The 11,345-nt window shown below is 36.9% G+C and overlaps 1 protein-coding gene across 1 annotated transcript in view; it reads left to right on the top strand.

Annotated features, from left to right (window-relative positions):
• The first annotated feature begins 267 nt into the window (after nt 1–267).
• BEGAIN (brain enriched guanylate kinase associated) overlaps nt 268–11,345 on the top strand; it is a 154,707-nt gene continuing 143,629 nt past the window's right edge. Inside the window, exon 1 of the mRNA XM_041399078.1 lies at nt 268–353. Within this exon, the coding sequence (XP_041255012.1) occupies nt 303–353 (51 nt within the window). The 5' untranslated portion in view covers nt 268–302. The remainder of the gene's footprint in view (nt 354–11,345) is intronic.

The raw sequence follows: 11,345 nt of genomic DNA, 5'->3' as shown, positions 1-11,345 counted from the left end.
AAAGAAGGACATGTTTAAAGACTAGGCTCAAAGGATTTGACTCTTTCCTAAAAACACACACATTTTCAAGGAGCAGTGGAAGAAACTAAGACTCCTCATCTGTGTATTCTCAGAAGGATCAATTATTTTATGTCTTTTCACCAAGCAACTGCAGAGTGAACTGGAGACACAGAATCAGATGCTAGTGTAATGCAGATGACCTACAGCTCTACCCATCCCACAGCACGGCCACAAAAACGGTGCAGCGTGTGAAGAAGAGCTCATGGAGCAGCTGGCTAAAGCAGAAACTGAGCAAGAAAAAGATGATGTTGGCAGAGGACAGAGAGCATTTTGAGGACTCATTCTCAGTCAAGGTACGCAGCCGCGGTTTGTCACTTAAACACAAACCTGATAGACAACTGTATTCTGATGTAACTGTTGTTCACAGATGCTATTAACTTCTCCTAGCTAGGAAGCTCTATCCCTCTTGGATGGGGACAAAAATTTATCAGGCAGGTGATATCTCAAGCTTTTTAGTGCTAAGAAGTCCCAACATGAAGGAAAAGCTGTGGTGTTTATGCTCTTAAGCTTGGCCTAACTAGTGTGCCACTAATCCATTCCAGCCTCATATCATTTTGCATTCCTCTCTTCCAAGCAGTCCATTGTCTGGACTAGGGATAAATTAAAAATCATTTAAAACACTTGGAAAAAACCACAGTCTGCAGCTTCATTTTTCTGGCTTTTCTCAGCAAGAGTAAAATTTCACTTCATGGGAGAGAAAAAGGCTTTTGGTAATTAAGGGTAGCCAAATGTCATTAGCTGTTGTCACAAGTGTCTTGTGTTTCTCTTTGAAAAACTTTAAAGATGTGAACAGTAATATGTGCCCATGGTGCCATTTTATACTGCTAAGGAGTAACCAACACAACGGCCAGCATCTTACAACTGATACTAATTTGGCTGCTTGCTCAGTAATGGAAGGTGCTCTGACAGGATGATGCTGACTGCAGCAAGGGCCTGTGTCCAATGGAATGTTGTGCCGGAAATGAAAAAATTTGTTACGTTAAAACATTTTGTGCTTGCATTTCTCTCTTTAATTTTTCATTTAAAGCTATAAATATAGCTTGCGTTTTAGTTGGGTGTCTGTCTCTAATTTTACTGCAGCTGTAGCATTTGCCAGAGAGCAGTGGTTCTGTTTTCAGGGTGGTGCAGGATTTATGCCAAAAAAACCATCTCTTCTCTAATGCTCAGCATTTCTTACAGGCCTATCACAGCTCTGTCTAGTATACAGCTATAAATTAAATGAATCAGACTTATGGATGTTGACAAGAAAGATGACACAGCAATTTGTTGCCTTTAGTTAAGTCACCCTGTAGCTGCAAAACAGATAAATGTTTTACTCATCATGGTGGAGAGGTTGAGTAATGAGAATTTAGAGCAATTTAGATCCATTATATCTTAAGATTTAGATTCAAGGCTGAATGCAGACCCTGACCACCATGCAGATTCCTGCACAGAAACAGAAGTCTCTGTTCTTTAAGACACCACAGTAGTTTTTCACCTCCTTTTCATGCCAACAAAACCTACAATTTCTTAAGAATTCAGACTGATTTAATGGTGGCAATACTGGTCCAATTTTCTGTTTGTCATAACATGTAACATAACAACTGATAAAAAAAGGAAAAACTCATTTCAACTTGTTCCCATAAGCAGTCATGCATTAAAATAAAAGAGCTGAATTTTCATTCTACTGGTCCTGAAGACATCTAGATCTTACAGACCCATAGCAAATGTCTGCTTAAATTCTCCTTAGGGCTGAAACACTTTCAAACAGAATCTAGTGAGGTAAAACCAATACATACAACACTGACTACATCTCCACTCTATTAGAAATTATTTGTTCCAAAAGGAAACAGAAACAGTGAAAGTAATATTTAGTGAATTTGAATTTTTGCTATGTGAGGCTTAGCATTCTAGAAATAGATATTTATTAATCTGAAAATGTGGTGGAATTTCTGGAGAACAACTATATAGAATAATGACGAGAAGTATTTAATGAAATGCCATCTTGATGATGAACCTGCTGTAGGCAAACTTATATTAAAAGCAAATTTCTATTTGACAACCATTACAGGAAAAAAAAAGAGAAAAGGAAACATCTGTTAGAAGAAAACCCAGAGAGGAACATCTGTATTATTTAAAGGGGTAAACTGAAGTGCAAAACTGAAAGGTCCTTAAAAAACTTCAAAATTAACTGCATTAAGTGTGAAGAGGACTGGATAAGATGTGATGAAATTTTCATTAAAGGCAGGAGGGAAGAGTACATCTGAGCAAGAATGGGCACTGGGAGAGTTGGGATTTAGCTATTTTAAGAGTGGAGTATCTGCTGAGGGGTGTACATATCTTTAGGGCAAACTGAGAAATTTGAACTGAATGCCATTCCTATAAATTCTAGTGAGTTTGACCTTGGTGCTTAGGCAATATTTCTGAATAGTTGAAAAGCTGAATGAGAACTAGGAACATAAATACAGGAAATACACACCATTATAATGGAAAACTCATTCTTTGCTTCAACAGGTACAGTACAGACAGCAGTGATATTATGCATCCAAAATCCTGGAGTCCACTCACCGACTCTAAAAGGCTCTGGAACCAGATTTAGTTGTGCTTAAAATAAACCTCAATATTTTTTAAAAATCAGATTTACTTTTTTTGTTTTAATAATAACTTAAAAGTTTCTTATGAATCTCAAAATGTAAAAAACCTTTATACATATTTGGGTTTTTTATTGTAGATAATCTGCTGAAGATATTCTTGTTCATGTATCAAGACATACTATTAGATACAGAAAAACTTAGTACTAAAACTGTTGAATATTGTCTGCTTTGGCCCAAAAATGATTATATCTGCCAGAGCTCTACACAAAAAACTTCTGGTTGTCATAACAACATCCTGCAGCAGATAGTTTGTACTTGCTTTTAATACAATTAACAAAAGTTAACATCTCCTGAAGATTAAAAGCCAGGGATATTATTTAAAAGGGAAGGTGGACTTAATATTTTTTTAATTTTTAATTCCCACAAAAGTCAGCTTTTAATTTAAAATGTTCAGTCTTTAGTCTGAAGAAATATTCCATTGCATCAAGGCATATTTACAGGTAACTGTTATGCTCCATGTTTATACAAAATATGCAGGTTTATAATATTGTCTTTGTAAAATGACACTCAGAATATAAAGAAGCCTAAATTTAGAAAAATACTGATGTTTTCCTAAGGAACAAGTTTACTAGAAAAATTCCTGAATGCTTCAATCTTGTCAAATGCAATACTAAGTCATTATGAAAGTCCCATTTAAGCTATGATCTTAACTATCATTCCTTTGTAAATGTTCCAGATTCAAAAGTCATTTTATCAGGAAAGGATCAGTGTCACTCTGTTTATGTTCTTATATCAACACTCAAATAGAATAGAACATCTTAGCCATTGCAACACACAAAATTACAAAGTGTATCCACTCGTGTCCCTAGAAATGCTTCACTTGTGAGCGAGTCTTGATGGTATCTGGAGATATCCCCTTGATCAGGGTCACATCATGCAAGACTGGGTATCACAGAAGTGCACAGAAAAATACAGTCCTTTCCTAATTTAAAGAATACAGTCCCTTCCTAATTTAAAGGCCAGTCAACGGCAGCTACAGACCAAAGTGCAGGTTTTGCTCAAAGGTGCTAGACAATGGCAGAGCTGCTGATAAAGGCCAATCTTATTTACAGTGAAGTCTGTTACTTAGGTCAGACAGTTTTCACTTGATTTGCACAGACAAACTGTTTTATTCCAGCAATGGTGCCCACCATTTCTAGAGTAGGACAAAATTAATGCATAGCTTTTACTCTTCAATGTTAACATGACTGGTTTAGAAGAATTTAGTAAACTGACAAGCATCCACCTAGCTGTGGCATATTGTAGTAATAAATAACAGAAGAATTTGAGCTCTCTGAAGTTATTTATTTCAAGAGTACAGCCCAGGCTACTGCAGCAAAGTATTGCCATTCACAGACACACCTGCTTGCACTGAAACAGGAAAATCCCTATATCAACTGTCTTCAAAGCAATTTAAATTTATAAGGTAAAATAACTTGAACATTTCAAAAAATAAGTCACTTAACATGTGGAAAATAAATAATGAACATCAATTATTAAAAAGTTCAAGATATCAAACATTCAGATTTTTAAGCTTGTTTTAATATTCAGCTTCTCTATTTATACACATAATGGAAATAATTTCTGCAATTCAGCTAGTCTCTACAGAATGTTTTGATGAACTTACTTAAGAGAAAACACTGAATAGTCACTGTTACTACAAACTTTGATAGCATCTGTTCTGACCAAGATACATAGAGATGGATGTGAAAAGATCTGTATCATTTAAGTAAGAATTATTTTCCATTTTGCACCTGTGGATAACTTTTTTTTCTTAATAATCAGATATGTCTGTGTCTTATGGCTAGAAAGTTATTGTTATGCAGAAATCATCTGAAGAAAGATAAGCAGCAGTATAAGCAGTATGACACCCACAGGTGTTATGTACCTTACCTGAATTACCTATAGATAAATGCTAAATATAGCATTTATCTATATCTATACCTCTACATATATTATACTGCTATGCAAATAACAGCTTTCTGAACAAAAGAACTCTTTTCTGATAATAAAAGACAATTATATGATCCATTTTTATTGGCTGTAACACAGACTTTTTAAATTCATACCTAAAAATTTGCACATAAGCAATGGATAGATGAATTTATGCTTGTAGTTAACATTGCTTTATTCGTGTACAAAGGAGCCCAATCTCTCATGAATAAAAAAGCTCTTGTCCAAATAGGTACAAGTCATTACAGGTTCTGGCTCAACAGTGAGGCTTTCTCTGTTTCTGAAGTAGGCATTATTAATAAAGTCCATTAAAACTGCAGAACTAACACTTTGCCAAGCTCTAATGGATCTGGAAGGCGAAAGACCTAAGATGGATTAGCACAGATCCTGTGTATTTCAGAATCCTGTTTGCTTCAAGAGTTACATTAAGTTTGTACAAGTCTGTATTGGACATACTGAAAAATCCCTGAATTCTGGCTTTGCAAGGAGAGTAGTGTTGTATTGTTCCCTGACTGCATTGAAAAGGTCATGAAAATCTTTTTGTTGACAAGTGAAAGCATTTGCCAGCCTCTGTGCAGTGTTAGCATTCACATTCAAGTGAGAGAGGCATAAATTCATCTAAAACAAGACAGTGTGAGCAAAATTTATGCATTTTTATCAACATTATCTCTGTGATCAGGATAATGTTTGTAGCATGCAAAGCAATGGCACAGACCCATAGAAATATGGAAGCGTTTCAAAAAGTAATTCCAGTAAAAGCAATTGATTTCTGATGTGTTAAAAGGATCTTCATGTTCCCCTGTTATTTGCAAAATTAATGTACTTACTATGTTAATCTGAGAGATTTGCAACACTTCAGCAGCTTTTATGAACTATGATTTAAATGAGTGTTGGAATTACCAAAGTGGAGACAATAAATTCTAGGCAATAAGTAAAGTGCCTTGTAATGAGGGACCTAAATGTCTGCTTCAAAAGCACATGTAACTACATTTCAGCTCAAGCTGCTGTTGACCTGTCAGCTATGCATGATATTTTTAAATGTGCTCTTGTGTTTAAGGGAGGTCACTCAGTTTTCTGCTTGTGAGTCTCTTCTCTTCTCTTTCTCCCCTTGCTGCTTTTGACAGTGATGTAAGCAGAGTCTGAATCCCACCACGCAAAAGGGTAAATCACTTCTTTTCACCCTTATGCAAAAAGGAGATGCAAAAAAACCAAAAAAGCACTCTTTCAAATTTATAACTCAGTCTTTCCTTTGGTCATTTTCTGTAGCAACACATCATTGGGACACTACAAATATCCACGCCGATTATAAAGTCAGACTATTGTCTTTAATCTCACTTAAACTACTCCTCAGATTCCTGCATATACAAACCAAAAATAGAAATTCTTCACTTCAGAGTTCAGGCTTGCCTGTCTATAAAGACAGTGAAAAATGAGAAGAACTTCACATACAAGGTACTGAAAAAACTTATCTTTACTACTCCAAGCTCATTGACATTGTTGTAATATTACCCCTTGCTTTGGATCCTAACCTTTAAAAATTATTTTAGAATTAAAGTTATGGCAAAAAAACCCAAGCGGGTAAAAAGTGTAAATCACATTTGGTTTGCTTTTCTAGCAGATCTAGCAGATTTGTCACTAACTTTTTTAATAGAACAGCAAACACTAGTAGCATTAGAACAATATAGCATGACCTTCTCTACTATTGGATTTTAAAAAGCCCTGAAACACAACCAGCCCAGACTTTACTTAGTGAGAATTGATCTACATCATGGTAGTTTGATTTCCAGTTCAGCAAACAGGGATGTATCATATGTTGCTTTGAGTCAATGAAAGCCCATGCTCATCCGCTGACCACTCAATACCCTGGAAAAATTTGCATGTCCTATAGATTCTGTTCATTAGTATGGTTAATTAAAATTATGAGAATTTGCTATTGATCTAATGATGAAACTTATGCATGATTTAGGGTGCATATGGGACAAAATGTGGTGGGTGTATTGTTATGCTTTCCAAAGACATGCCTTTTGTCTTACAAGTTAGAGGAAGATTTATGGGAATTCCTCTTTTGGTGGCAGTATTTGACACACAGACACTAAAGTAAATGTAGCTGCTGTCAAAAGGCTCCATTTCCCCAGTTAAGCCAGAGGGTGCCATGCCTGGAAGACCAGCCAAGCAAGAGGGGGGTGGCAGGGTGAATGAAGAAAGAGCATGCAGTGCATGCACTGCTGCATGTGCACCAGAAGTAGGAACTGATGCAGAGAGGAGGCTCTCTGGAGACTTGACAATGAACAGTCACTCAAAACGCTGCAGCTCCAGTGAGGACAGCTTTGAGTTACAGGGCAGCACAAGGTCAGAAGTTAAAAGCTTTGTTAAAAGCAAAAATAAGGATGAAGGCTATCGACCCCATCGATCAAAGCACTGTCAGAAAGGGGGTGAAAAAACTCACGGACTGGAACACTCTTCCCTGTATCCAGCAGAAGTGGGAAACACAAGCCAAAAGCTCCAGAGGCAGAAGAAGACCCACAAGAAAAGCAGTTCCTCTACATCTGACTTGAGCTTGGTGAGTCAAGGATCATCAAGTTCATTGTCTATTGTGGAAGAAAAAATAGAAGCTAAACTCAAATTCTCTCAATTTATTAATGAAGTTACTTTCAGAGTGCTTGATCCCATGAGCCTGAGGGCATACCGAGCTGCTAAACTGAAAAATACCTTTCCATCCGGTGTGAGAAGCCTAGATGATTTTCATATTAAGAGAAAGTCTTCTGAGAACTGGAAAGAAAGCACTCTAGATGGGAAGACCCATGAAGAAGTAGACTTAGAGACTCTGAGAAGTGACAACATCGTGGCTGGAGCACGACCACACAAATTAGAGAAATCGTTGTCCCTGGATACAAGTCCCTCTCTCAGATCATTTGATAATAGTGTCTCATGCAGAACAAGACCTGGCTTGCCAGTAGAAATTATGATTTCTCAAAGCAAAGGAATGCCAGCCACAAAATCTGCGTCTCTTCCTAGAAGTACAAGCATGGTGAGCTCTCTCAAATATTTCCTTTGGGTGATACATGACAAGGGCTTATGCATTAGTGTGACTATTTGAAAAGTGTTTCTGTCTTCCTGGGTGGGCTCTTACCGTGTAAACAAACTTTTCTCTAGGGTGGGAACAAAGAGGGAATGTTTACTTTTAGTAGCTCAAGAAACCAGAAGGTATGGGAGGAAGGAAAAACAGAATAAAATTCCCTAATCCTTTTAGTTTGATGTCTGGAAGATGGCTTTACAAGATAAAAGAAGATTATTCCTGCACTGCAATGAAGCATGTCTATAACCAGGTCAGCTTGATATGAGCAGTCAAGGCACCCTCAGAAAAGGGTGAAGAGAGCACTGTGACAGACCACTCAGGTATTCAAGGTCACTAGTTTAGAACTTGCTCAGGTATCTCTACACCAAACAAGAATGCTTATTTAGTGTGTTTAAATACTACTGAGGGGTCTGACATCCCAAAAGTCTGTGTCTGGAATTAATACATATCAGTTAATACATTAATACATGTCAATTGATAATTTCTATTTTGATGTGCTAAAAACAACCCAAGCAACCACAGAACCGGGGGGAAAAAAAAAAAAAAAAAAAAAAAAAAAGGCTGAAGCTTTATTCTATAGTCTGGTAAAAATATTTATGCTTTTAATTTTTTCTTATGAGATTCTTTCATTGGATGAGGAAGAGGTATTTATGCTCGTGAAGGAGAGCAAAGGGAAATTGTTGTTGTTTGCTAGCATGGCACAGTCTGGAATCCTGAACTGCCAAACCTTGCACTGATATAATATGTTAGTATGTCTCCAGAGTAGTATTTGCAATTCCACTAAAACAATAAAGGTCCAGGAACTATTGCTTAAGCCTATACACATGTACACAGATGTTGCTGAACTGGGAGCTATTACAACTGCATTATGCTTTAAAAAGTCTAAAAGTTTAAAAACAAAGAAACAAAAAGTTATTTCATTTCACAGAGGACTGCAGCAAATGAGAAAACATCCTGGTCTTAAGAATTTTATTCAAACTTCAGCAACCTGAGCTTAGGATTTTATGTCCCTGGATGTTTTAATTGTCCCCTATCAAAGATATCTGGATGGAGAAGAGGTGAAAGGTAATGAAACAGAGAAAATTTTCACACTGTGCTGTGTCACACCTCCACAATGAGAGCTGTCCTACAAAGGGCTGAAGAGGCTTCAGTCTGAGCCCATGGCAGGATATGATTTTTTCAGATTTCAATTAAGCATCTGTCAGAGCATCTTTTCCAGTGGACTTGATTATATGTACAGATTGAAACTTCCAACCGATTGAGTGCTGACTGACTAAACACTGCCAGTGCTCTGTAATTCCACACAGTGTAGGCATCAGCCTACTCCAGCTGAAGCATCACTCTGCTCCAAGCCTAGTCATTTAAATTAAACATAGTAGTTACCTGACATGTTACCTCAACAAACAATGCCTCCAGCTGAAGAGCTCAACATGAGAAAATAAAGGAGTGGCAGGGCAAAATACAAGAGCAAAACATGTTCAGCCTCATCTACAGGTTCATGTCTCCTACATGCAAAAATTTTGACTTCAGTAATTTATTTAGTGCCAAGTCCTCACCTGAAGCATGCTTAGCAAGGAGCAAAAGGATAACTATAGCCTTGGGTGTCATTATTGTAAAGATATTTTAAAAGTTCTTGGTTATGTAATGTTCATTTGAATGCTCATAGAGAACATTGTTTAAAACTGTTCCATGTTTTAGTTGCCAAGTTATTATTTGTGTGCAGAAGATAATATTTGAGAGAAAGAAATTATAAGATTACATTGACTTAAATATAAAAACTGGATAACAGAGGTATAATAACACATCCTGAAGAGCACGAAAGAACATGACTGAAAGTTTGAGATGAAAAAAGCTGCACCTAATAGAAAAAAATGTGACTCAGAAGATGAATGCTGTGACATTGCCTACTGTCTATTATGTTTTCTGAAGACCCCTGAGGTGTCCACAACTGCCTCTGTACTACTGTTGATTTGATCCAGACCCACTAAAGTGATTTTCAACTTTCAGACTTCTCAGAACTGGTCAAAATATTCCATTTCTGCAGCGAGTGTTTACTGGTTTGCAAACAGCGGCTGCTGAAATGAAATTTCACCAAAAACCAAGTCGAGTTATGCAGAGGAATTTCTGGACAGCTAGCAGGAAGAAACAAAAGGATGCTTCATTGTGTGACTGAAGTTAAAGGGAATTGTGACAGGTAGAAAGCAGTTCCAAAATACAATGGATATGACTTTGGTGTGGTCTAAAATATTTTAGTAATCTGGCCAGCATGACAAAATAATTTTTCATTTCTATGTATTGACCTAAATTTGAAGTCACTGAACAAACAAGCAGGAAAGGAAAATGCTAAACTAAATGGAAACAAACCTCTGAATCCACACCAATATAGTGGAGGGTGTGCAACCCGAGACTATGTCATACTTCCAGACTGAAATGGTATGACCAGTTCAGGGGGCTGAAAAATGCAGGAAATGTCTGAAAAGGGTTGTACACCATGGAAAGTTTCTAAGAACTGGAAAGACATTCTTGTCAGAGTCTGTCAAAGGATAAATCAATACAGAGAGAAATCTGGATGGATCCAAACAATACATATTTTTTTCTTAGGGTATGTTTCAAAGAAAACCAGGTATGAAAGGAGATTAGCCTGTGTCTTTTAATACATATTTTATCTCAAATACATTTGTTGCAAGTAACCTGTACTTTCAGGAAAGCTTTATGTACCACTATTACTGTTCCAAGAAGAAAATAGTGGTTAAAATTTAATTCTTAAAATCATACAGGAGTGTGACTTCAGACCTGAGTAAGTGCAGCACCTTAGGATTTGAATCAACCTGAAAATTACATTTCAGAAACTTCAGGAATACATGAATGAGGGTCAAATTTCCAGCTATGTCTCATCTTTACATACCTACTTTTACCTACACAAGAAACCATATAACACAACATTAGACACTGACTTTTCTTGGTCATAGGAAATCCATTTCTTTCTTAGAAGAGCTGTATCTTTCCATCTTACATTTAACTACTGGTAGTACACATTCTGTGTGCAAGTGGTCTTAGAAACAATTTTTGGTCTCACCATTGCAACTATATGTATACCTAACCTAAGGAATTGTGCATTTCTCACCTAAGAACATGTCATTGCCACACAAAATAAATACAAGCAAACCTGATCAATAAAAATGACTTACTAATCTGCAGAGGCTGTCTTAGAAAACAAGCTTGGGTTGGGATAGTGTCATTTCTACATTTTGGAAGTTAAGATTTCACATACTGTAAACTAAGATGGAATAAGGCAGGTGGTGAGAGGCAGAAACTTGGCCATGCTTCACATAAATTTACCATGCTTATGGAGCCATATACTCCTCATAATTCTCATAATAATTCCCTAAACACCCCATTATATTTGGATCAGAGAATATTCTGCACTGGAAGGGATCCACAAGGATTATCAAGTCCAGCTCTGTCCTGGTTTAGGGCAAGTTTGGGAGATAACCTCCAAAGGGGCTTCTCTACGAAAGCAGATTCAATTGCCCCCTCCCCCCCAACCGGTTCGGGAGAAAATATCTCCTTGGAGAAAAAGTGGAAAGAAACCTGTTTATTAAACAATAGAACCCAAACAATATAACTTCTCACTGCTCCAAAAA

This window comes from Onychostruthus taczanowskii, unplaced genomic scaffold (genome assembly GCF_017590055.1).
Source record: "Onychostruthus taczanowskii isolate IOZ18803 unplaced genomic scaffold, ASM1759005v1 scaffold1, whole genome shotgun sequence".
NCBI classification, from domain to species: domain Eukaryota; kingdom Metazoa; phylum Chordata; class Aves; order Passeriformes; family Passeridae; genus Onychostruthus; species Onychostruthus taczanowskii.
Note: the sequence above shows the minus strand (reverse complement) of the source record. Positions and strands in the feature narration are given on the sequence as shown.